The sequence below is a fragment of the Carassius auratus genome, chromosome 30 (genome assembly GCF_003368295.1).
Source record: "Carassius auratus strain Wakin chromosome 30, ASM336829v1, whole genome shotgun sequence".
NCBI lineage: Eukaryota > Metazoa > Chordata > Actinopteri > Cypriniformes > Cyprinidae > Carassius > Carassius auratus.
The window spans coordinates 5,220,336-5,247,708 of NC_039272.1; the positions used below are offsets into that span (position 1 = coordinate 5,220,336).

The following is a 27,373-nucleotide window of genomic DNA, read 5'->3' on the forward strand; positions in this document are numbered from 1 at the left end:
GTGTGTGTGTTCTTGTTTTTGTGTCATATAAGGACACAACTCTGTATAATGACATGGGTATGACACAGGTATTACAAGGAGAGGGTGACTTATGAGGACATAACCCATGTCTCCATTTTTCAAAACACTTATAAATCACACAGAAAGTTTTTTTGAGAAAGTAAAAATGCACAAAGTTTCCTGTGAGGCTTAGGGTTAGGTGTAGGGTTGGTGAAGGGCCATAGAATGTACAGTTTGCACAGTATAAAAACCAATACACCTATGGGATGTCCCCACTTTTCACAAAATGTGTGTGTGTGTGTTTGTGTGTGTGTGTGAGCAAATTAACAGACGTATGTTTATCCCCACTCCAGAGAATGAACAAATGGAATGCATTCTTTACCAGTCACAAGTTCTAGTAATTCTGTAGAATTGTTAAAATCACAAAAATGTTCTTGGTTGTATGTAAGGGGATGGTTGTAACACTTTCAAAACACGTGTTACAACCTACCCCTTCACTGTCACCCATTGTTTAGCAAGCTGTATTAGCATGGTGCTTTGAAATTGGCTGAAGGTTGATACACCATTCTTTACTAGAGAAACTACAGTTTGACCTGATATAACTCATACAACATTATCTACAACGGTAGAAGTACTAAACAAAATATTATCTTGTTAATTTTTTTTACTTTCTGACCTCAGAATTAGATTTTCTGCTGTAGCTTAAGGAGAGATAGCAACACAGACTGGAAAACCTCCATGTGGGATTGTAAAGGAAGCCTGATGAAACTGAAATTGTCACATGACTCCTATCTTGCCCCTGATTCATGGAATTGGTAGTGTTACAACTCTCCCCGTGTTACAACCATCCCCGGTCTCCCCTAGTATATCTTGCTTTTTTAGGAGATCGGTTTCCACACACACGTCATCTTTGAGTTTGTGTCAAGTGCATATTGTGGTTCTCGCTACTCATGCGGTACACGCTATAAAAGGTTTATTTGTCCGTGTTAATCGGAGTTTGATAAGAGTCGCGACACAAGACAAGCAAAAGGATTCTGTATCTCTCGGTTTCTGCGACGACTGGACAACCATAGACAGGGAGAACAGCATACAGCTTATGTTCTGTCTCGTCTCTTCTCGTGTGAACTGAAAAATCATTTGTCGCTGGAATCTTATCACGTCGCGTCTGGTTAGGACACGGTGTAAAGGTAATTTAGATCACTGCAGTCCTCACACATTGACAATTTTAAGCACGTGTTAAAGCGCTCTTGAAATCTAACCAAGTGAAGCTACTGGAATGTTTTAATAAATTAAATCTGGTTGTGATGTTAACATGTGACTTTTATGTAGGTGAAATTTTCTTTTAATCTTAGAATCACTAACTTAAATGTGCACTTTTCATCATCTTTACAAACATCTTTTAAACGTGGTTGCATTTAGAAAAATAAAACTTGTTTTCCACATGTGGATGTGTGACTAATTTAGACGTTGTATAGAATATGTAGGCTAATATTTATAAAATACCTAACTTCTATCCGGCAGGTGCAGTTAAAACCTTTGCACTTTGTCCAGAACCAAAGATGTGATGCAGCTCAAATTGCAGCTGACGAAAACTCATTTGCTTAAAAAAAAAAAAAAAAAAAAAAAACTTTCGATGCCACGTATTTTACTTTCATATTCAGTCCACCGTTCTCACAGATAGTCACAGATTTTACTCATTCTGCCGTTTTGCTGCCAAAGGTAAGAGGAATTTGCAGAAAATACGCATGAAGCAAAGCATTTGGACCAAATAAGGAATCATGGTGAAACCTTTAGACGTGTTCTGCAAAACATGCAGATGTAACTTGATTTTAAATGTAAATTGTGTGTGAAAAAACTTACAATACGATAAAAAACAGTGTTGTTTTGCAGATGTTGCTGTTTTGTCACTTTAATTCTGATCATGTTTTTCTATGTTTGCTTTTATGTTTAATTTAATTAATATTAAATTAAAATATTTTTTCTGTGATATAAAGCTATTAATTTATTATTGTCTTACTATTAAGTATTTAATGTTTTGCACAAATTATAATGTAAGGTGTTTTAATATATAAGTCACCAACGAAATTGCCAGATTTCAACTTCAATGACTATAAAAAATCTCTAAGATGACATTAATGCTTTAATATAGAAAAGTTGGTTTCATTTCCTTAAAGGGACAGTTCACTCAAAAATACAAATGCTTTAATTTATTCTCTAAGCGGGGTGTTTATTTTTCTGTTCGACAAAATAAAAAATAAAAAAGGTTAGAATAATGGTCACAGCTCTTAACCATTAAAAAAAGTTCAGAATGACCTCTTTTGTAAAACTCTCTTTTTTTTGCCTGCACTATTCTTTTAAGAATAGTATCCTATTCAGTGTCCTGGAAGGAGCAGGTTATAGAATAGGTGACACACACACACAAATATATATATATGAACTGAACAGAACATATATGTTCCTGGGCAGCATATTATTCAGAGTGAAACATTTTAATCTATGTCTTTTTGTTTCAGACTTCACAAAATGTCTGGAGAAGACAATTACACAGACTATGATACTATCATTGCAGAAATTGAAAGCAGGGAGAATGCAACCAAGCAGTACCAACATGTGATCAGGATGATTTACTTGATTACATATTCTGTTGTCTTGATCCTCGGTGTCACCCTCAACTTCATCGTCATTATCATCAGCTGCCTGAAAAACAAGAAATCGCCAACGGTTTACTCTTGGATTACGGCGTTGGCTTTAACACACTTAGTCTCCAGTGCATTTATTGTTTATCAGCTCCTGTATGCTTACAATAACTTTGATTGGAATTATGGAAACGCAAGCTGCAAGCTGTCATCCTATATCACCTATGGCAGTATGTTCTCCACAGCAGCCATGCTGAGTCTCTGGAGCATTAGTTCTGTTATTTTAAAAATTGACTGCTTGAATCTTTGCAAGAACTGTAACATCATTCTGATTTCATTATCCTGGGCTATTGCAGCAATCTTGGCATGTCCTTCACTGTATTCCAGAGAGGTCCGATATTCTCAGTGCATTGATGATTATGACACGGACGAATTGAAAACTACTCAAGAGGGCATTGCCAGGCTGAAGGCAGTCGTTATCATGAGATTTCTCATTGGGCTTCTTGCGCCAGCTTTGGTAATGTTTCTCAGCTGTTTGACATCAGCTCATAGAAATTGTAAAGTCTGCAAGGAGCAGGCACAGATCATCTGTGCTATAAAAATTGCCTTTTTTGTGTTCTGGGGCCCTCAGATCTTCTTAACCATGCTTCAAGCCACTGTTACCAACAGCCTGGATCCAATTTTGTTGAAATATGGACTTCCAGTAGCTACTGCACTAGCCACAGCCCACTCTTTAATCAGCCCGGTCATCTATTTCTTATTCGGATTTAGTTTTAAAATGAAGTGGATGGAACATGACTCAGATAAGTGCGAAACTGTGCTTGATCGAGGGAGACCACTGTTGCCTTGCACCAATAGCCCCAAATAAGCCAGGACTGTCTGTGTGGAGTTTCTCAGAGGTGAATTGGAGACACAAACTTGTCTGTGTAGTGAATGAGAAAGAGTGTTCTCCTGTGATGGAATGGTCATCTAGCAGTGTTTTCTCCACCCTTGGACCAAAATCCCTGCGACCCTACTGAGGATAAGCAGTTTGAAGAATGGATCGCTGACTTTCTGTTGTAGCAATTCTAAAATACATCAGCAAGGACTGTTAAATATACACCATGTCCACAAAATGCATGCCAGCTATTTCTCAATTCAAGTGAAACATTTATTTTAACTCCTAATCCAAACTCTGAAAATTTATTATCATGAAAAATGGCTCTGTATGTTCCAAATTAATGCTTGCTTAATGCATCGCATGTAGGGCATGCTACAGAAACACTTATCCACTATCTACTGTATATCTACTGTGTATTCTGTATATGAATATCAACCTTATAGAGGACCATTTGAAGCTGTTTTTTATTGATGGTGTGTCACAATAGTGTTGCTGTTTTGTCATAATACTGTAATGTTTAGTTTATTATAGATATAAGAATTTGTAAGTATATACTTGTAGTCTATATATGATTGCAATGTGAAGAATAGGCTTTATTACAAATGAATGTATTTTCATGTTATGTGTCTGTTCAAACACTACAACCAGGAAGTATGACAACATTAGCCAGGTTCTATCAGCACTTCCCTGTTAAACATTGTACACATTTTTTAAATCTTGCTTATTGGTTATGAAACTCTGAATGGTTTAGGTCCTCAGTACTTGGGTGAGCTCTTAGCGCATTATATTCATTCCCGTTCACTGTGATCTAAACAAATCTGGCTATTCAATATCTAGAATCTGAAAATCAAGTCTTAAATAAAATCTTTTTCCTATTTCTGTACCAGTCTTCCAAGCTCTGTCAGTTTAAATTTAGTTTAAAGACTCATCTCTTCCATCTGACATACACGTAAATGCACTTATCACATTCTGTAATACAAATCATTTAAAGGATATTTAGGCTGCATTAATTAGGTCAACCAGAACCATGAACGCTTGTTAGATTTTAAGAAGAATGTCATGTACATTATTATTATTAATAATATTAATATTTTTTGGTAATTCACTGTTTTTTTTTTGTTTGTTTTTTTTGATAGAACACACAAAAATACATTACAACAAAAGAGAGAAAATCTATTAAACCACTGCCTTCCCAGAACCTCCCCCATTCCACACCTGTCCCATCGCACCCCAGGACCCAAATAAATACAAAAGTAAAACAATATGAGATTAAATATATATATATATAAAAAAGATACAAACAGAATTGTTAATAATATTAACCCTCTCAAGGCAGGCGTTGCAGATTTGCAACAGTAACGTAACTAAAAACCTTATTAAAGATACATTAAGATACATTAAATATGTATCTGGAGTACTAAAAACTTTACTAAAGGTTACTAAAGTTACTAAGTTATTAAAACTTAATTTGAGCCTGAGAGTGTTAACAACAGAATGACATCTTTAGAAATGACCAAAATCTTTGAGACTATGGAAATCCAGTTCTTCCAAATAGAGTAGCAGGTTTAGCGTATTCATTCCATGCAGGAGACAGTTCCAGAGATATATTAAAAAATAAAATCCACTGCTTAGCAGAAAGGTAATCAGGGGGTCTCCAGCATTGAACTAGACATTTATTTGCCGCAGTCAAATCTGCTAGGCAAAATTTCTGTTCTTTCTCACCTACAGAAAATTTAGAATTATCATTCAACAATAAAATAACAGGATCTTTGGGAAAACTAATCTTGATAACCTTGTATAAAATATCAAGCACAATATCTCAAAATTTTTGCACATCTGGACAGTCCCATAGCACATGTATCAAAGTGTAAAGGAAACCTGGTCCACAAAATATGCAATATGGATGGTGTGAAATACCACAGCAGAACGAATTAATTAATTAATTAACGTGTGGTTAAATATTTGTGATTAGAGTTTAAAGATGCATGGAATGTATTAACCCACACTGTGTCCCATTCAATGCTACTATTATAGGCGGTCAAATCTTATAACCGCACTCTAGCTTTAGGGAGATTATCTTTATTAAGATATGAAAGGCAAAGGTAAAAATAAGAAACAATTCCTATGCTTGGCACATTATGAATCCATTGCACTACTGGGTGAATTTGAAGATTATTACCCCAATAAAACTTTTGATGTTTTAATGCAGAATGAAGTTAAAGTCTTACAGGAAATATTAAATCTTTCAAGTCTTGGAAATCTAGAATTGATTTCTCTCCATTCATATCATTCAATTTTAGAATATCTTTTGTAGCCCAAGTTGGCTGTATATGGTTGTCCACCAGAAAGCAGATTCAGATTGTGCCATATGGTAGTAAAATTTTGAAATCAAACAGGTGAAATATACATTTTTCATACTGACATTCGGGCAGATACATCCATCGTTTAATATCAGACTAAACTTTTCCATACATTGATATTTAGTTTATTTTTGAGATGAGAATTAACGTGGGTCTGAGTCCGATCCCTAAATATTTAACTTTTGTTGATAATAGTATATTGTTTTTAGAAAAACTAAGACCATAATTATTAAGAGGCATCAAAATAGTTTTAGAATGATTAATTTAAAATCTCGATATATGCCAAATTCATCTATAATTTTGAGGACTTTAGGATTTAAGTGCTGCAAGTCAGATGGAAATAATAAAGTGTCATCTGGATTTCAGGAAAAATAATGGCTTGATGTGTGTTAAAGAGCCACACAGATGGGAAATCAAAAATTACCTGTATTACAGTGTATGATGTAGCTGTCCATCAGTGTAAACAATGTGCAAAGTAATTAAACCAAAAAGTACACGATTTATAAAGTTATTGGCTTCTAAAGTAAGGAGTCGACTCTGAATCGCTGAAACGGGTAGTTATAGATTTCAAATCTTTTGCCCATCTCTATGTACGTCACTAGGAGCACTTTGCATAATAATCTCCGCCTACCGTCTTGGGAGAAATGGAACTCTGACCTGCCCCCCCCCACCCCCCACACAGACGCTCTGGTTGGTATGAGAGCATCATGTCGAGGAGACAGTGTGTTTTTAATTGTAAAGGCAAGTTTGTTTTATTTTCACTGCCAAAGAATGAAGATCAGAAGAACCAATGACTAAAATTCATTTTCACCACAATACCAGAGCAGTACAACAAATCCTTGTTGTGTTCACAACATTTCACTGATGACCGCTTTTCTAATCTTGGTGAGTACAGCGGGATTTTTAAAGCGTTTGGCCATAAACGAGGGTTCATTACCAACTTTATTTATACCAACAAGCATCTCCGAATCACAACCTGTGAAGTTGTGTTTGTTTTCTCCCGAGCATCTTATCAGTATGTGTGCTGTCTGCAGCCTTTCTCTGCGCTGGTCTTCATTTACAAACACTTCATTAAAATGAAGTGTAACAAGTGCTGCTAACAGATGTTCTGTGATAAAGTAATCCATATGAAAACAACGCAATGTCCGTTTTTCACGTCTCCCTTCATTATATCTAATGTGACCACGCCCCCGCGCTGAACGCTCTATTCAGATTCAAACTGAAGCGCGCGGCTTAAATACGCACACACAGAAGAAAAAGCAGCGAGACTGTTCAAGTTTTTTATTTTACTGTTTGCTTCGCGATGAGAGGAATAAGACATAATTCACCCCAAAAAGATGCTAACGCATTGTTTACCATAAAGTTGTGTGCGGAACAACCAATCAAAACTGACTAAGTTAGTTGACCAATCAGAACACAATATGCTACCGAAAGGTGGGATTTAAGGAAACTGAATCTTCTGAACAGCTTCGCGTGAACCGTTTGGGGATCTCTGAGAATTTAGGTAATTTTAAAATGATATTTTGACAAAATGACAATGTTTTTAACCTTGGATGGATTTAAACCTATTGTACAGGACTTATGAACAGTGATAGGAAGCTTAGAATTTTCATCTTACTGGCTCTTTAATTAGAACACAACTCACTTCGAGGGGACCGAGCTTTGAAGGTGGTGGCTTAGGTGTTAGGTGAATCTGTTGTCTGTTGTGCAACAATTCTCTGTTGGTCATTGAAATACAGTAGTGATGTAACTAATTAATTAATTAATTAACGCTACAAAACATTTATTTTCCATGTTAATCAGAGAGTTTGATAAGAGTCGCGACACAAGACAAGCAAAAAGATTCTGTGGCTCTCGGTTTCTGCGACGACTGGACAACCATAGACAGGGAGAACAGCATACAGCTTATGTTCTGTCTCGACTTTTCTCGTGTGAACTGACAAATCATTTGTCGCTGAAATCTTATTACATCGCATCTGGTTAGAACATGGTGTAAAGGTAATTTAGATAATTATAAATTAATTCACCCAAATATTTAAATTATGTCATGAATAACTTACCCTCATGTCTTTCCAAACCAGTGAGACCTCCGTTTATCTTCAGAACACAGTTTAAGATATTTTAGATTTAGTCCGAGAGCTCTCAGTCCCTCCATTGAAGCTGTGTGTACGGTATACTGTCCATGTCCAGAAAGGTAAGAAAAACATCATCAAAGTAGTCCATGTGACATCAGAGGGTCAGTTAGAATATTTTGAAGCATCGAAAATACATTTTGGTCCAAAAATAGCAAAAACTACGACTTTATTCATCATTGTCTTCTCTTCCGGTCCGTTGTGAGAGAGAGTTCAAATCAAAGCAGTCTGGATATCCGGTTCGCGAACGAATCATTCGATGTAACCAGATGTTCGTGAACCATTTCAACAAATTGAACTGAATCGTTTGAAATGGTTTGTGTCTCCAATACGCATTGATCCACAAATGACTTAAGCTGTTAACTTTTTTAATGTGGCTAATACTCCCTCTGAGTTCAAATAAACCAATATCCCAGAGTAATTCATTTAATCAAATGGTTCAGACACGTTGTGTGTCATTCTGCTTCACACTGAAACACGCATGAAAGTGAAAGTGAAAGTGACGTGACATTCAGCCAAGTATGGTGACCCATACTCAGAATTTGTGCTCTGCATTTAATCCATCCGAAGTGCGCACATACAGAGCAGTGAACACACACACACACACACTGTGAACACACACCCGGAGCAGTGGGCAGCCATATATGCTGCGGCGCCCGGGGAGCAGTTGGGGGTTCGATGCCTTTCTCAAGGGCACCTAAGTCATGGTGTTGAGAGTGGAGAGAGCACTGTACATGCACTCCCCCCACCTACAATTCCTGCCGGCCCGAAACTCTAACTCACAACCCTTTGATTGTGAGTCCAACTCTCTAACCATTAGGCCATGGCTTCCCCAGCAGTATGTGCAGTATCATCAGCTCCTCGGTTCTCAAATCGAACGCCTCCGACAGAAACTGTTCTCGGTGCAGTGTACTGATGATCCTAAAACTGATGCAACCGGTTCTTGACTTGAGAATGACTCAATCTTTTGTTCGTTATCTGGCTTGGCTCAGTTTTCATCTTCAGTTCTACCAGAAAGACTCGGGAGATAGAGGAATGTACGAAGCATACATTTATTGACAGCTCAGCGAGCACAATTATAAATTTCTTTGGCGGAAGGCCCCGTCCATGGTTCGTAATCCGAGGGTAGCGAATCTGCATTTCCTGCCTGAAGACGAAGGCAGGGGCGCAGCAGACCCCCCCTGGAAGGTAAGGACAGGACCATCCTGGTGGTGGTGGGGAGGGTGGAGGTTGTTGTCGCGTTGGCATCTGCGAACTCAAACATGTGTAAGTACGATCTTTTATACAGGAGTATAAAGACGTGATTGGATAATGATGAAGGTAATTAGTGACGAAGTGATTGAGTCTTCCTGGCAGAACTTAGGCTAAAGCTTCCATTTCTACCAGAAAGACTCGGGAGATAGAGGAATGTACGAAGCATACATTTATTGACAGCTCAGCGAGCACAATTATAAATTTCTTTGGCGGAAGGCCCCGTCCATGGTTCGTAATCCGAGGGTAGCGAATCTGCATTTCCTGCCTGAAGACGAAGGCAGGGGCGCAGCAGACCCCCAAAATTAGGTGGATTATGAGACCTCCAGACGGGGCCAGCCTTCCCCCCAAAATAAAGTAGATGAAGTATACCCACCAGTTGTGAATCCTAAGGTTCCTGGAAGAAATAGAAAGAGAGTTAGCATGACCAGTATAATGACGTTAGATTAAACTTCTTAAGTTTTACAGAAATAGGCCAGACACAGACAGCAACGGTAGGCAGGACACAGACAGCCACGATAGGCAGGCACGGACAGGCCTCGTTAGACCAACAGAAATAGCCACGATAGGCAGACAAAGACAGGCCTCAATAGACCAACAGAAACAGCCATGATAGGCAGACACAGACAGGCCTCGATAGACCAACAGAAATAGCCACGATAGGCAGACACAGACAGGCCTCGATAGACCAACAGAAATGCCACGATAGGCAGACACAGACAGGCCTCGATAGACCAACAGAAATAGCCACGATAGGCAGACACAGACAGGCCTCGATAGACCAACAGAAATAGCCACGATAGGCAGACACAGACAGGCCTCGATAGACCAACAGAAATAGCCACGATAGGCAGACACAGACAGGCCTCGATAGACCAACAGAAATAGCCACGATAGGCAGACACGGACAGGCCTCGATAGGCCGAACATAAATAGCCACGATAGGCCAGACGCAGACAGCCACGATAGGCAAACGCGGACAGGCCCCAATTGGCCGAACATAAATAGCCTGATAGGCCAGACGCAGACAGCCACGATAGGCAGACACAGACAGGCCCCAATAGACCGTACATAAATAGCCACGATAGGCCAGACGCAGACAGCCACGATAGGCAGACACAGACAGGCCCCGATAGACCAACATAAATAGCCACGATAGGCCTCACGCAGACAGCCACGATAGGCAGACACAGACAGGCCTCAATAGACCAACAGAAATAGCCACGATAGGCCAGACGCAGACAGCCACGATAGGCAGACGCAGACAGGCCTCGATAGACCATACAGAATAGCCATGATAGGCAGAACACAGACAGCCTCGATAGACCGTACAGAAAAATAGCCATGATAGCCAGACACAGACAGGCCTCGATAGACCATACATAAATAGCCACGATAGGCCAGACACAGACAGCCACAATAGGCAGACGCAGACAGGCCTTGATAGACCGTACAGAAAAATAGCCATGATGGCCAGACACAGATAGGCCTTGATAGACCGTACAGAAAAATAGCCATGATAGCCAGACACGGACAGGCCTTGATAGACCAACGGAAATAGCCACAATAGGCCAGACGCAGACAGCCACGATAGGCAGACACGGACAGGCCTCGATAGACCGTACAGAAATAGCCATGATAGCCAACACAGACAGGCCTCGATAGACCGTACATAAATAACCACAATAGGCCAGACGCAGACAGCCACGATAGGCAGACGCAAGACAGGCCTCGATAGACCATGATTAGCCACGATAGGCAGACGCAGACAGACCTCGATAGGCCGTACATAAATAGCCACGATAGGCCAGACGCAGACAGCCACAATGGCAGACGCAGACAGGCCTCAATAGGCCGTACAGAAATAGCCACAATAGGCAGACACAGGACAGGCCTCAATAGACCATACAGAAAAATAGCCATGATGGCCGGACACAGACAGGCCTTGATAGGCCGTACAGAAATAGCCACGATAGGCCAGACACAGACAGCCACGATAGGCAGACACGGACAGGCCTCGATAGGCCGTACAGAAATAGCCATTATAGCCAGACACAGATAGGCCTCGATAGACCGTACAGAAATAGCCAGGATAGGCCAGACACAGATAGCCACAATAGGCAGACATGGGACAAGCCTTGATAGACCGTACAGAAAAATAGCCATGATAGCCGGACACGGACAGGTCTCGATAGACCGTACAGAAATAGCCACGATAGGCAGACACAGACAGCCACAATAGGCAGACATGGGACAGGCCTTGATAGACCGTACAGAAAAATAGCCATGATAGCCGGACACGGACAGGTCTCGATAGACCGTACAGAAATAGCCACGATAGGCCAGACACAGATAGCCACAATAGGCAGACATGGGACAGGCCTTGATAGACCGTACAGAAAAATAGCCATGATAGCCGGACACGGACAGGTCTCGATAGACCGTACAGAAATAGCCACGATAGGCCAGACACAGATAGCCACAATAGGCAGACATGGGACAGGCCTTGATAGACCGTACAGAAAAATAGCCATGATAGCCGGACACGGACAGGTCTCGATAGACCGTACAGAAATAGCCACGATAGGCCAGACACAGATAGCCACAATAGGCAGACATGGGACAGGCCTTGATAGACCATACAGAAAAATAGCCATGATAGCCGGACACGGACAGGTCTCAATAGACCGTACAGAAATAGTCACGATAGGCAGACACAGACAGGCCTTGAAAGACCATACAGATATAGTAACACCACCACCAGTAATTGCATGAATTTACCTGATTAGTTACAGGAGAGCTTGCTGAGCTTCAATAATGGTTTTGAATCAGGTCTGATGTATGATTCAAATGCTTAGGAAGACCAATCTGCCCCATGATCTTAACAGCTGATGTAGAGATCCCTCATTCAGCTGCTGAAGTAGCTGCCCCAATTCTGAATGAATGGCCAGTAGATAGACTGCAGCTTTGAGAACAGTGGTTAAGTGAGTTCTAAACAGCCTTGGAAAGGGGGCTCCGTTAGGAAAAATAGAGCTGGAGCGTTTTAGAAATTCTAGGTCGGATTTTTAAGAAATTTCACCATGCTGAGAAGGGACAGGATTATTGATTTTAGAATTGTTAAGGTGACACCAGAACCTTGCACATCGGTTTTTTGAGTGCTTGAGGAGAGTGTGAAGAATTTTTGGTCAAAATCATAGATCTGAAGGAAATGCCGCGAGCAGGATCAAATTGATTGGTTTGAAGTGAATTCCCCTGGAAGCATAACCTGTAGAAAGCAGATAAACACTGCCTCCAGAAGAATATTGAGGTACTTTGAAGGAAGGCTGTAGCAGATGGAAGTAATTCATTTTGCAATATGGGCAGGGTAATAGGCAGACATTTGTCTTTAATTTGTTGGAAGATTTAGCTAACCCCTCAAGTAGTAATAGAACTGAATAACCAAAAGGCTTGAAAATTTGATTATAAAATTTAGCGTGGATTAGATGCTGGCAAGGAGTCTGCGAATAGAGAAATTAAGATTGCGGTTTTTTTTTTTTTTTTTTTTTTTTTTTTTTTTTTGACAAGAAAGGAGCAACGGTCGAAATTAGAATAGGAACACAAAAATTGGAAGGAAAAACATTAGAAGCGGACCATGCAAACGTGTAGGCTTGATTGTAGAGGGAGCGACGCCTTAGAAATGTGATTTCCAGCTGACGTAGCACTTCGTTTAGTATTATGTCTGCTAACGGAGGGCAGACTGAAGAATCCGGGTTGGCTGAGGGCACAGCTGTCTGAAAGTTTAAAAGTGTAAGGTGAAAGGCGCAACAGCCGAGTAAGAGTGATGAACCAACACCAGTAGATGCGCGAATATAAACAAGCCTTGATTGTAGCTTAACCCCTTAACGGTCACTCCCCAATTTTTTTTTTTTTTTTTTTTTTTTTTATTATAATATTAAGTTGAGGTATCAGAGGTTAAGTTTAAAATACGCATAAGTCGAATTGACTTACTAGCACACATTGCTAATCTTGATGTAAACAATTAAACGTTGTTTGTCTTAACAATCTTATCAAATTCTGAATATTTCCACCCTGTAACGAATAATTTTTCTGATGAGGTCAGTTTGACAGCATGAGCAGAACCTACTTAACGCGCCCCTCCAGACGTTAGTTAGTTATGAGTGATGGGCGGTCACACTGCACTTTTCTCTCCATTGACTTCCATTCATACGCATGCGAATGCGTCGGACCGGAAACGCAAGCTTATGCGAAAATTTTGCATTTCGCTGCGTTCCAAAGTTCAAGTTTGGTGAACTCGGACCAGGGAATTTGCATAACGTGAGGATGTGGACCAGTAGAAGAGCGATACATTGCTGCATGGCCTCTGTACAAAAATTCAAAAAGGAAGCGCTATATACTTTAGCTGTTGCACAGGGTCCTAGTTTATAATACATTAAAAGATTTATAAAAGAAAAGCTGCATGGTTTGTAGTGTCGACGGGAACAGGTGATACATTGAAATGACAACGTTTTATATATATATATTATATATATATTTTCTCTTCTCTCTCTCTCTTTCTTCTCCCCCTCCTCCCTTAGGGTGTATAGATTTATAGAGAGATACAGAGTAACGTTACAATATAATAAAACGCTTTTGACGCCGTTGCAAAGACACAGTGCTAGCGCACATAATAATCCATCTTGTGATAATTGAGGGGAGACTGTTTTATCTTGTTCCCGCCCATATTCGCAGTGGCGTTCGAAATAATTTTGCATGTTTAAAGTCTAGTGTGACCGCACCTTGAGACGGAGACCAGGAGTGCAAACAACCATGCCTGCTAATTACTATTCGGTTTAAACTGGAGATCTGTCACTACTCTGAATAAGGTCCAGCAGCAACTCGTGTCACGTGGAGTTATATGCCAGCTGACGGAGCATTGAGCCGAATCTTACCTACGACTCAAAAGAAGGGTCCATATACGCATCAGCTTGGTAGATCCGGTGTTCATGATTCACTAGCCCGAGAGTAAGCCATGTAAAGATGAGGTGAGAGCAGCGGTTCCCTGCATCTGCAACCATAGAATCCCATTAGAGTATGAACTTTCAGGAATAACGCAAATGAAAGACTGAATAAGCAAAATATTAAAGCATAGGATTAAAACAGTGAATCTCAAGTGTGCTAGACAGAGGTTTTTTTTTTTTTTTTTTTTTTTTTTTTTTTTTTTTTTTTTTTTTTAAGAAATGCGAAAAATCTTTATCAGTATAAAGATTGTAGCGTTTATGATGAGCCTTAAAGTGCCTCATTACGAAGAAATTCAGAAAATTGCATGCACTATGATCAACATCTTAATTATGCTGTGCAAGTCAATAAACAAGCACGAAACGCCCAGTGTTTTATTTGAACGTGCAAGTATAAATCCTTGCAGAGAATAAATTAATGCCCAGGCGCCGCAAGTGCATAGAACAAAATGATACTTATAATGCTGTAGACTTGTGAAGTGATGGAGGCGAGATGCCGAAGAGACTGGCAGCCTTAATTCTGTCTGCTGGTCCGGAGAAACTTCATTGCTGCAGGTTCACGTGAGCGTACAGATGAATATTTGTTGATTGAGACCAAAGTCTTTTCAGGTGTTGAGACCCAAGCAGCACTGACGCGACATCTCGGAAGCACCAGCGTTGCCAAGAACGTATTTTTTTTTTTTTTTTTTTTTTTTTTTTTTTTTTTTTTTTTTTTTTTTTTTTGTGTGTGGGTTGCCTTTTCTGTCCTGGGTTTGAGGTGACCCCAATAGTGTTATATATAGCCCCTAGAATGTGAATTCTACCATAAATCCCTTTTGAACGCGATTGGGCTATTTTTTTTTTATTTTTTAATTTTTTTTTTTTAAAGTAGTAACTGGTGGTTTTGAGAACCTGGCAACCCTGGCCTGGAAGCACACGGAACTCCGCCAATGTTCACATCCTCTGCCGAGAAAAGCTTGTAAATCATCCAACACAAACGACTGCAGATAATCACCGCGACACAGAGCTAAGCCAACGATCCCGTGTGCATCTTAGAGGAACGTCGAACTCTAGATAGTTTGCGGGGCACGAACTTAATTACAGCAAGTAGATGAATAAACACAACAGCTTGAGCAAGTACAATCGCGTCGGAATCTGCGGTTGTTGTCGCGTTGGCATCTGCGAACTCAAACATGTGTAAGTACGATCTTTTATACAGGAGTATAAAGACGTGATTGGATAATGATGAAGGTAATTAGTGACGAAGTGATTGAGTCTTCCTGGCAGAACTTAGGCTAAAGCTTCCATTTCTCTCTTCACAGCAGTTCAGTCAGTGTACTGTTTGAATAAATGAATTACTCTGGGATATTGGTTTATTTTAACTCAGAGGGAGTGTCAACCACATTAAAATAGTTAACAGCTTAAGCAGGAAGGGCGTCATGCATTCATGATTTTTGAGGGGGCACATGGGGGGGTATTAGTTATGGTTCTCATGTGACACAGCAGCTACGATAGCAGGTATAACTTATATAGGCTTATGTTTTATTTAGTTATTGTTTCTTTTTATTCAAAACGATTCCAAACATGCTTAATATTTTTAGGAATTATCTCGATTTTCAGATATGTGTAAGTAAATGCATTTTGCACCTTTAAAGATTGTTATTTGATCAGCAAATGGTAATGGGCAAAGTAGTCTAATCTAACTACATATAAAAACTTTTTACTTAAATGCCATACATGGGTGTCATGCCATAAAATATTTTTAATAAGACTGAATTTGCATTTAATGTACATTTTAATACCAGTATTGTAAGTTACTTTTTTTTTAACAGAGAGTAAAGAAAATTTAAATTATCAAAGAGCATTTTCATTCAGAGTTCATGCACTCTCAAAACACCGCGTTTCAGTGATGACTCTTCTGCACGTCTCTGATTGGCCACTGCATTCATAAGCGCTACCGAATCGTTTCTGATTGGTTACCATGCGAACACATCTGTCTCTGGCTCAGTGCTAGCCAGCGAATGCAGATTTGAATTAACAGCTGATGATGTGTACTGAACGATCTAATCTCACCGGTGTGATAATATCAAATATCTAAAAAATATTATTCGGCTATTTTTTGTCGTTTGGAAGCTGTATCCACTTGTCTCAGAAATGTGAGGGGCACGATTTAGTTCGATTTTAGAACTGGTTCAAGAAGATCCGGTTACATTGAGTGATTCGTTCACGAACCAGACATCACTACACTGCAGTGAACATGCTCACAACAGACCTGGAAGAGAAGACAATGATGAATATTTTGATTTTGCTATTTTTGGACCAAAATGTGTTTTTGATGCTTCAAAAAAAATTCTAACTGACCCTCTGATGTCACATGGACTACTTTGATGATGTTTTTCTTACCTTTCTGGACATGGACAGTAGACCGTACACACAGTTTCAATGGAGCGACTGAGAGCTCTCGGACTAAATCTAAAATATCTTAAACTGTGTTCCAAAGATGAACGGAGGTCTTACGGGTTTGGAACGACATGAGGGTGAGTTATTAATGACATAATTTTAATATTTGGGTGAACTAACCCTTCAAGCATGCTAAAGTGCTCTTGAAATCTAACCAAGTGAAGCTACTGGAATATTTTAATAAATGAAATCTGGTTGTGGTGTTAACATGTGACTTGTTTATGTAGGTGCAGTTCTCTTTTAATCTTAGAATCACAAACTTAGATGTGCACGTTCATCATCTTTACAAACACCTTTTAAACGTAGTTGCATTTTTTCCACATGTGGTTGTGTAACTAATTTAGACCTTGTATAGGCTATGTAACCTTATAATCCAACAGGTGCAGTTAAAACCTCTGGACTTTTTCCAGAACCAAAGATGTGTTGCAGCTCAAATTGCAGCTGACGAAAACTGAAGCTGAAAAAAAAAAAAGAAAAAACTTACATATTTAATGCCACGTATTTTATTTTCATATTCAGTCCACCGTTCTCGCAGATAGTCACAAATTTCAGATTTTACTAATTCTGACATTTTGCTGCAAAAGGTAAGATGATTTTACAGAAAATATGCATGAAGCAAAGCATTTGGACCAAATAAGGAATCATGGTGAAAACTTTAGAAGTTTTCTCCAAAACATGCAGATGTAACTTGAGTTTAAATGTAAATTGTGTATGAAAAATGTACAATATGATTAAAAAAACATGCAGTGTTGTTTTGCAGATGTTGCTTTTTTATCACTTTAATTCTGAACATGTTTTTCCATGTTTGTTTTTATGTTTAATTTAATAAATTTATGTTAAATTAAGATTTTTTTCTGTGATAATATATGAATGTTATTTTCTCACTATTAAGTATTTAATGTTTAGCACAAATTATAAAGTAAGGTGTTTTAATATATTGGTCACCAATGAAAGTGCCAGATTTCAACGTCAATGACTAACACAAGAAATCTCCAAGATCACATATTAATGCCTTAATATAGAAAAGGAGCACATTACATATATATCTGCTGGTGCCTCATTTGGAAAGATAAACTTTTTTCTCCATTCCTTAAAGGGACAGTTCACTCAAAAATACACATTCTCTAATTCATTCACTAAGCCTGGTGTTTATTTTTCTGTTGGAAAAAAAGGTTTTAATAAATCTTTTCCATTAAAATTTTTTTTTAACAATGACCTCTTTTGTAAAGATTTTTTTTTTTTTTTTTTTTTTTTGCCTGCACTATTCTTTAAAAAATAGTATTCTATTCAGTGTCAAGCAAGAGCAGGTTATAGAATAGGTGACACACACACACACACACATACATATATATATATATATATATATAAAAGCACTGAACAGAACACATCCGTTCCTGGGCAGCATATTATTCAGAGTGAAACATTTTAATCTATATCTTTTTGTTTCAGACTTTACAAAATGTCTGGAGAAGACAATTACACAGACTATGATACTATCATTGCAGGAATTGAAAGCAGGGAGAATGCAACCAAGCAGTACCAACATGTGATCAGGATGATTTACTTGATTACATCTTCTGTTGTCTTGATCCTTTTTTTTTTTAATTGACTGCTTGAATCTTTGCAAGAACTGTAACATCATTCTGATTTCATTATCCTGGGCTATTGCAGCAATCTTGGCATGTCCTTCACTGTTTTCCAGAGAGGTCCGATCTTCTCAGTGCATTGATGATTATGACTTGGACGAATTGAAAACTACTCAAGAGGGCATTGCCAGGCTGAAGGCAGTCGTTATAATGAGATTTTTCATCAGGCTTCTTGTGCCAGCTTTGGTAATGTTTCGAGGGATACCACTGTTGCCTTGCACCAATAGCCCCAGATAAGCCAGGAGGACTGTCTGTGTGGAGTTTCTCAGAGGTGAATTGGAGACACAAACTTGTCTGTGTAGTGAATGAGAAAGAGTGTTCTCCTGTGATGGAATGGTCATCTAGCACTGTTTTCTTTACCCTTGGACCAACATCCCTGTGAAATATACACCATGTCCACAAATGCATGCCAGCAATTTCTGTATTCAAACTGACAAGTGGAACATTTCTTTTAACTCCTAATCCAAACTCTGAAAATTTATGATCTACAACTGTATCGCATGTAGGGCATGCTACAGAAACACTAAACCACTGAGTACTGTATTCTGTAGTATATGAATATCAACCTTATAGAGGACCATTTGAAGCTGTTTTTTATTGATGGTGTGTCACAATAATGTTGCTTTTTTTTTGTCATAATACTGTAATGTTTTGTTTATTAGCCCTGAATGGTTTAGGTCCTCAGCACTTGGGTGAGCTCTTAGTGCATTATATTCATTCACGTTCACTGTGATCTAAAAAATCTGGCTATTCAGTAGAATTCTGAAAATCAACTCTTAAATAAAATCCTTTTCCTATTTCTGTACCAGTCTTCCAAGCTCTGTCTGTTCAAATTTAGTTTAAAGACTCATCTCTTCCATCTGGCATACACGTAACACACTTGTCATATTCTGTAATACAGATAATTTAAGGCTGCATTAAGTAGGTCAACCAGAACCAGGATAATGGCTTGATGCACGTTAATTATAACACAACTCACTCCGAGGGGACCGAGCTTTGAAGGTGGTGGCTTAGGTGGTAGTCGAATCTGGTGTCTGTTGTGCAACAATTCTCTGTTGGTCATTGAAATACAGTAGTGATGTAATTAATTAATTAATTCATGTGATTGGCTGTTTTCACCCTGAGGTTGCCACACCCCGCATCTAGTGTCGGCGACGCCCCCTTCATCCTTGCAGAAATCAAGTATATCTTGCTTATTTAGGAGATCGGTTTCCACACACACGTCATCTTTGAGTTTGTGTCAAGTGCATATTGTGGTTCTCGCCACTCATGCGGTACACGCTATAAAAGGTTTATTTTCCGTGTTAATCAGAGTTTGATAAGAGTCACGACACAAGACAAGCAAAAGGATTCTGCGGCTCTCGGTTTCTGCGACGACTGGACAACCATAGACAGGGAGAACAGCATACAGCTTATGTTCTGTCTCGTCTCTTCTCGTGTGAACTGAAAAATCATCTGTCGCTGGAATCTTATCACGTCGCGTCTGGTTAGGACACGGTGTAAAGGTAATTTAGATCACTGCAGTCCTCACACATTGACAATTTTAAGCATGTGTTCAAGCGAAATCTAACCAAGTGAAGCTACTGCAATGTTTTAATAAACGAAATCTGGTTGTGATGTTAACATGTGACTTGTTTATGTAGGTGCAATTTTCTTTTAATCTTAGAATCACAAACTTAAATGTGCACTTTTCATCATCTTTACAAACACATTTTAAACGTGGTTGCATTTAGAAAAATAAAACTTGTTTTCCACATGTGGATGTGTGACTAATTTAGACGTTGTATAGAATATGTAATCCGAGAGGTGCAGTTAAAACCTCTGGACTTTGTCCAGAATCAAAGATGTGCTTCCCATGGCCGTAGCCAGGCTTTGAAAATTAGTGAGGTTCAGGGGGTTTCTATAATAACCTAATTACAGAATTGTGCTATAAAAACCCCTATAAATACAACTAATTATATTCACCAACACCTGAAAAGTGTCAGAAATGTAGATGTTTTTGGAGGGAGGCTTATTTTTAAATCATACCCTATTTACTGTATTATCAAAGTTTGTTAATACTTTACTATGGGGTGGATAATTTTATCAGTTGTTTATTATTTATGCAACCATACATATTGCTGATATTGTTTTTATTTATAACCATTATATAGCTGTTAACTTTGTCTAGTGCTCTTATGAATGTTTATAACATGATTTGTTAAAGTTTAACTACCGTACTGAATGACTAAGCATTGACTTCTTAATGGATAGTGTTTCATTTCATTCTGTACCCTAAGTAACTTGATCTACAGATTTCTGCACTAGAGTGAGACAGGGTTTTGATAGTGTTGATAAAGTGTCTGACAGGTAATATCATTTTTTTTCTTATCGAATGTTATATCTTGTCAGCAATACCGTGTCCATAGACTTTTTGATCTGAGTGTCCAGTTACACTAACTTTACCCACCAAACGTAGATTGCAAAAGACAAGATTACGAAAGACATTAACAGGTTAAGCATCAGCTCTAGTGAAGCAGAGGAAAATTTTTACATATTTTGACGGGATCGACCCGGGTTCGTATCCACCTTTTGGGTAATTTTTTTCTCCCTTTTAAAATCACATCAGAAAATAATTTATTTTCACTGAAAATAAAGTGAATAATCAATAAGTTGGAAATAAAGTATGGGGTAGAGTAAGAGTAAGGGTAGGGTAGATGTAGGGGTAGGGAGGGCTTTATTGTCCCAATAAGGTGGCATCCATTTAATAATTTGAATTAAAATTAAAACTGACACTCAGTAATTATTGCATACTGTTTTATAATGAACTACAATACTGAGGTGCAGATAATTGCCACTATTTGCAATAGGTATTATAAATAGCAGAAAATACTGATATTTTAACATCTATAGCTATTTCCACTTAGTGTAAATAGCCGCTGCCTTTTTTGATTACTGCCAGAAATTGCCAGCGATGCAATGTTTCCAGAAATTGCTATTAAAATAAACAAAAACCTATATATATATATATATATATATATATATATATATATATATATATATATATATATATATATATATATATATATATAATAAAGCAAAATTATTTTAAATATTTTGGAAATTAGATCAGTTAAAGTTATCGCTGACCCTAAACCGCAACTTTGTAATTTATTAACTTTCTAAAGAGTCAAATTAAGTAGAAAAAAATGAGTTAAAAATGCTTATAGCAGATCTGGCAACAAGGCGGCTGTGTCTCACGCTCTCGCTCAAAACGCTCTGAAGACTTGTTCACTTCGGCAGCGTCTTGCAGCAATCATACCACAGACTCTATACATTCTAAATTATACATGAAGACATTCATATGAGGAGTTTAGCAGTAAATTAATCAATCAGAGAACAATTTTTTTTTTTGAAAATGAAAAATTTACAGAGGTGATGTCTTAGCTGGCTACAGGCCTGGCTGCAGCACAAATTGCAGCTGACGGAAACTGAAACTGAAAAAAAAAAAAAAAAATCCAATACCACATATTTTACTTTCATTTTCAGTACACCGTTCTCACAGATAGTCAGAGAGTTAAGATTTTACTCATTCAGCCATTTTGCTGCAAAAGATAAGATGATTTTACAGAAAATATGCATGAAGCAAAGCATTTGGACCAAATAAAGAATCATGGTGAAACCTTTAGACGTTTTCTGCAAGACATGCAGATGTAACTTGATTTTAAATGTAAATTTATGTGTGCAATAAAAATAAAAAAAACATGCAGTGTTGTTTTGTAGATGCTGCCGTTTTGTCACTTTAATTCTGATCTCGTTTTTCCTTGTTTAATTTAATTCATGTTACATTAAGATTTTTTTTTTCTGTGATTATATATGAATTTGTTATTGTCTTACTATTAAGCATTTAATGTTTTGAACAAATTATAAAGTAAGGTGTTTGAAAATATTGGTCACCAAAGAAAGTGCCAGATTTCAACGTCAGTGACTAACACAAGAGATCTCTAAGATCACATATTAATGCCTTAATATAGACAAGGAGCACATTACATATATATCTGCTGGTGCCTCATTTGGAAAGATAAACTTTTTTCCCCCATTCCTTAAAGGGACAGTTCACTCAAAAATACAAATTCCGTAATTCATTCTCTAAGCCTGGTGTTTATTTTTCTGTTGGAAAAAAAAGGGTTGAATAATGATCACAGCTCTTTCTCATTAAAAAAAATTTAACAATGACCTCTTTTGTAAAGATTATTATTTTTTGCCTGCAGTATCTTTTAAAATTAGTATTCTATTCAGTGTCAAGGAAGGGGCAGGTTATAGAATAGGTGACACACACACACGCATGCACACACACACACACACACACACACACACACACACATATATATATTTATATATATAAGAACTGAACAGAACATATCTGTTCCTGGGCAGCATATTATTCAGAGTGAAACATTTTAATCTATGTCTTTTTGTTTCAGACTTCACAAAATGTCTGGAGAAGACAATTACACAGACTATGATACTATCATTGCAGAAATTGAAAGCAGGGAGAATGCAACCAAGCAGTACCAACATGTGATCAGGATGATTTACTTGATTACATATTCTGTTGTCTTGATCCTCGGTGTCACCCTCAACTTCATCGTCATTATCATCAGCTGCCTGAAAAACAAGAAATCGCCAACGGTTTCCTCTTGGATTACGGCGTTGGCTTTAACACACTTAGTCTCCAGTGCATTTATTGTTTATCAGCTCCTGTATGCTTACAATAACTTTGATTGGAATTATGGAAACGCGAGCTGCAAGCTGTCATCCTATATCACCTATGGCAGTATGTTCTCCACAGCAGCCATGCTGAGTCTCTGGAGCATTAGTTCTGCTATTTTAAAAATTGACTGCTTGAATCTTTGCAAGAACTGTAACATCATTCTGATTTCATTATCCTGGGCTATTGCAGCCATCTTGGCATGTCCTTCACTGTATTCCAGAGAGGTCCGATATTCTCAGTGCATTGATGATTATGACACGGACGAATTGAAAACTACTCAAGAGGGCATTGCCAGGCTGAAGGCAGTCGTTATCATGAGATTTCTCATTGGGCTTCTTGCGCCAGCTTTGGTAATGTTTCTCAGCTGTTTGACATCAGCTCATAGAAATTGTAAAGTCTGCAAGGAGCAGGCACAGATCATCTGTGCTATAAAAATTGCCTTTTTTGTGTTCTGGGGCCCTCAGATCTTCTTAACCATGCTTCAAGCCACTGTTACCAACAGCCTGGATCCAATTTTGTTGAAATATGGACTTCCAGTAGCTACTGCACTAGCCACAGCCCACTCTTTAATCAGCCCGGTCATCTATTTCTTATTCGGATTTAGTTTTAAAATGAAGTGGATGGAACATGACTCAGATAAGTGCGAAACTGTGCTTGATCGAGGGAGACCACTGTTGCACCAATAAGGTCCCCAGATCAAGCCCCAAATAAGCCAGGACTGTCTGTGTGGAGTTTCTCAGAGGTGAATTGGAGACACAAACTTGTCTGTGTAGTGAATGAGAAAGAGTGTTCCCCTGTGATGGAATGATCATCTAGCAGTGTTTTCTCCACCCTTGGACCAACATCCCTGCGACCCTACTGAGGATAAGCAGTTTGAAGAATGGATGGCTGACCCAGATCACAACAATGAACTGATGTGCTTAGGAAAAAGCTGCCCATGAATTGTACATAGGTATTAAAGATCGATGTAGCAATTCTAAAATACATCAGCAAGGACTGTTAAACATACACCATGTCAGCAAAATGCATGCCAGCATTTTCTCTACTCAAACTGACAAGTGAAACATTTCTTTTAACTCCTAATCCAAACTCTGAAAACATGAAAAATGGCCCTGTATGTTCCAAATTAATGCTTGCTTTCAAGTTATATTCTGATTTTGTTGATACACTGCATCGCATGTAGGGCATGCTTCAGAAACACTAACCCACTATCTACTGTATATTTGGTAGTATATGAATATCAACCTTATAGAGGACCATTTGAAGCTGTTTTTTATTGATGGTGTGTCACAATAGTGTTGCTGTTTTGTCATAATACTGTAATGTTTTGTCTATTATAGATATAAGAATGTGTAAGTATTTGACTGTAGTCTATATATATAGTTGCAGTGTAAAGAATATGCTTTATTACAAATGAATGTATTTTCATGTTATGTGTCTTTTCAAACACTACAACCAGGAAGTATGACAACATTAGCCAGGTTCTATCAGCACTTCCCTGTTAAACATTGTGCACATTTTTTAAATCTTACTTATTAGTTATGAAGCCCTGTATGGTTTAGGTCCTCAGTACTTGGGTGAGCTCTTAGCTCATTATATTCATTCTAAAAAATCTGGTTCAGTATCTAGAATCTGAAAATCAAGTCTTAAATAAAATATTTGTTCCTATTTCTGTACCAGTCTTCCTAGCACAGACACAGTTTAAATTTAGTTTAAAGACTCATCTCTTCTATGTGGCATACACATAGCACACTTATCACATTCTGTAATACAAATCATTTAAAGGATATTTAGGCTGCATTAATTAGGTCAACCAGAACCGGGAACACTACTAAGATTTTAAGAAGAATGTCATGTACATTATTATTATTTTATTTTTTTGTACTTCACTGTTTTTATTTTGATAGAACACACAAAAATACATTACAACAAAAGAGAGAAAATCTATTAAACCACTGCCATCCCACACCTGTCCCATCGCACCCCAGGACCCAAATAAATACAAAAGTAAAACAATATAAGATTAAATATAAGTATAATTACATATAAATATAAATAAGATTATATATATATATATATATATATATATATATATATATATATATATATATATATATATATTAAAGATACAAACAGAATTGGTAACAATATTAACAACAGAATCTTTTGATTAAATGACCAAAATCTTAGAGACTATGGAAATCCAGTTCTTCCAAGTAGAGTAGCAGGTTTTGCGTGGTTATTCCATGCAGGAGACAGTTCCAGAGATAGTATTTTCAAAAATGCCTGAATCCAGTGCTTAGCAGAAAGGTCATGAGGGGGTCTCCAGCATTGAACTAGACATTTATTTGCCGCAGTCAAAGCTGCTAGCCAAAATTATTGTTCTTTTTCACTTACAGAAAATTGAGAATTATCATTAAATAACAGGATCTTTAGGAAAATTAATCTTGATAACCTTGTATAAAACATCTGATAACCACGCTCTAGCTTTAGGGAAATTACGGTATCTGTATTAAGATTTGAAAAGCAAAGATAATAAATTGGCGTATTTTGAATCCATTGCACTACTGGGTGAATTTGAATATTATTAACCCAAGGAACCTTTTGAAGTTTTAATGTAGAACAATGTTGGAAAAATAGAAACAAAGTGTTACAGGAAATGTTAAATCTTGAAAATCTAAAATAGATTTCTCCATATCATTCAATGTTAGAATATCTTTTGTAGCCCAGTTGGCTGTACAAATGGTTGTCCACCAGAAAGCAGATTCAGATTGTGCCGTAGTATTGGTGTGTCACATAGTTTTAGATGGAAAAGGGGGTTCAGTCTTTTTAAATATTTAGAGTGTGTAAGAAAAGTATAGGTCCATAGTGTAATGATTCATACATGTAAGGCCAGAAAATTAAAAATCTTGAAATTGAACTGGTGAAATAAGCTCTTGCTATATTACTTTCCACGAGGACTGTGAACAAGGAGCAAACTATTTTTTTAACCAGGGGCAGAATAAAGGACTTATATAATTTAAAATTTGAACAACCCCATCTGCCTTTCATTTGAATTCTTTGAAGTGTAGAACACTTAATGCGGGGACATTTTCCATTCCAAATATATTTTATTAGGCTAGTAAATAATCTAGTTTTTGCCAATAGTTTGTAGGTGGGGGGAGAGGAAGCATGGAACTAATAAAATTGATGCAAAATTATATTACTGACATTCGGGCATAAGGTGATGAACATCCATCATTGAATATCAGACTAATTTTTGGCTTGATGGACAACCCTGCTCTGTACCTCTATGACTATTAAACCTATCTGAGAATTTTTGTCAAAATATGTTTGATGATTTAACTGAATTTATATATTAAAATAACTTAAAATAAACATAAAAATACAGTAGTTATGGACTATGGGAACTATATTTGAAACAAAACAAAATTTCAATATGCATTTCTACTCAAAAGTGTCCACATACAGCTGAGTTGTTAAAACAATAAAAATGTAAATTTTAAATGAAAACTACATAGCCTAAGATGTTAAAGTAACCGAAATTAGTAACATTAAGGGATGAAAAGTATTTAGGTACAGCTGTTTCATATGCCTCAAATACTGAAGAAAACCATAAAAAGTATTAAGCAATTCACGTAAAATGCCACCAAATTCTTCATTCTTCAAACTGGCATGACCTTTATGGGACATTAACACATCATTTAAGGGTAACTGCACCCTAAAATGAAAATGTTGTCATTAATCATTAATCATTTCAGAATACTCCTTCTGCCATCAGTGGTTCAACCGTAACATTATAAAGCGAGGAGAACACTCTTTGTACACAACGAAAACTAAAATAACAACTTTATTCAACAAGCCGTGTCCTCTGTGTTACTCCACATCACCGTGGCACCATTTTGGAGAATATGAGCTGAATGCAGCTTGTCACTTCATACATTTTTTTACGGGTTTGGAACAACATGGGGTTACGGGATTAATGACAATTTTCATTTTGGGGTGTAGTATCCCTTTAGGTTAGACCCTTCCTTTTAACAAAAGAATAAAAACAACAGAAAATATTAATAATTGAATCCCACAAACCTTGCACCTGTTTATAGCGTACATTATTAATCTGTCTGTGATTGAGAAAGAGAGAGGAGAGAGTGAGAGGGGTGATTTGAGTGAGTGTGATTAATAATTTATTAATATTTGTGAGTGAATGTGTGTACACATGTATGTGCACATGGTTGTGCTAACAAGGTTTTTTTTTCTGTATGCATTGTTGGGTTGTTGGGTT

General features: G+C 37.7%; 2 protein-coding genes across 5 annotated transcripts; both read left to right on the plus strand.

The window, feature by feature from the left end:
- Positions 1–558: 558 nt before the first annotated feature.
- Positions 559–24,509, plus strand: LOC113048958 (chemokine-like receptor 1). 3 transcript variants are annotated; one of them, XM_026210942.1, is made up of 3 exons: positions 559–1,187; positions 2,514–3,500; positions 23,799–24,509. In XM_026210942.1, the coding sequence occupies exons 2-3, from the start codon at positions 2,524–2,526 to the stop codon at positions 23,800–23,802; spliced, it is 981 nt and encodes a 326-aa protein (XP_026066727.1). In that variant the 5' UTR covers positions 559–1,187; positions 2,514–2,523; the 3' UTR covers positions 23,803–24,509. The 3 variants fall into 3 exon arrangements, with proteins under 3 accessions (XP_026066727.1, XP_026066726.1, XP_026066728.1); XM_026210941.1 differs by lacking the exon at positions 23,799–24,509 and having other exon boundaries at positions 2,514–3,737; XM_026210943.1 differs by lacking the exons at positions 559–1,187; positions 23,799–24,509 and adding an exon at positions 1,645–1,719 and having other exon boundaries at positions 2,514–3,737.
- Positions 18,076–24,509, plus strand: LOC113048959 (chemokine-like receptor 1). 2 transcript variants are annotated; one of them, XM_026210946.1, is made up of 2 exons: positions 18,076–18,264; positions 22,925–24,509. In XM_026210946.1, the coding sequence occupies exons 1-2, from the start codon at positions 18,152–18,154 to the stop codon at positions 23,775–23,777; spliced, it is 966 nt and encodes a 321-aa protein (XP_026066731.1). In that variant the 5' UTR covers positions 18,076–18,151; the 3' UTR covers positions 23,778–24,509. The 2 variants fall into 2 exon arrangements, with proteins under 2 accessions (XP_026066731.1, XP_026066730.1); XM_026210945.1 differs by lacking the exon at positions 18,076–18,264 and adding an exon at positions 19,485–19,843 and having other exon boundaries at positions 22,802–24,509.
- Positions 24,510–27,373: the final 2,864 nt, after the last annotated feature.

Coding starts and splice junctions, on each gene's coding strand:
- LOC113048959 (XM_026210946.1), top strand. CDS start 18,152: ATGTCTGGAGAAGACAATTACACAGACTATGATACTATCATTGCAGGA. Junction 18,265..22,924: donor AGGATGATTTACTTGATTAC/ATCTTCTGTTGT, acceptor TTACTTGATTAC/ATATTCTGTTGTCTTGATCC.
- LOC113048958 (XM_026210942.1), top strand. CDS start 2,524: ATGTCTGGAGAAGACAATTACACAGACTATGATACTATCATTGCAGAA.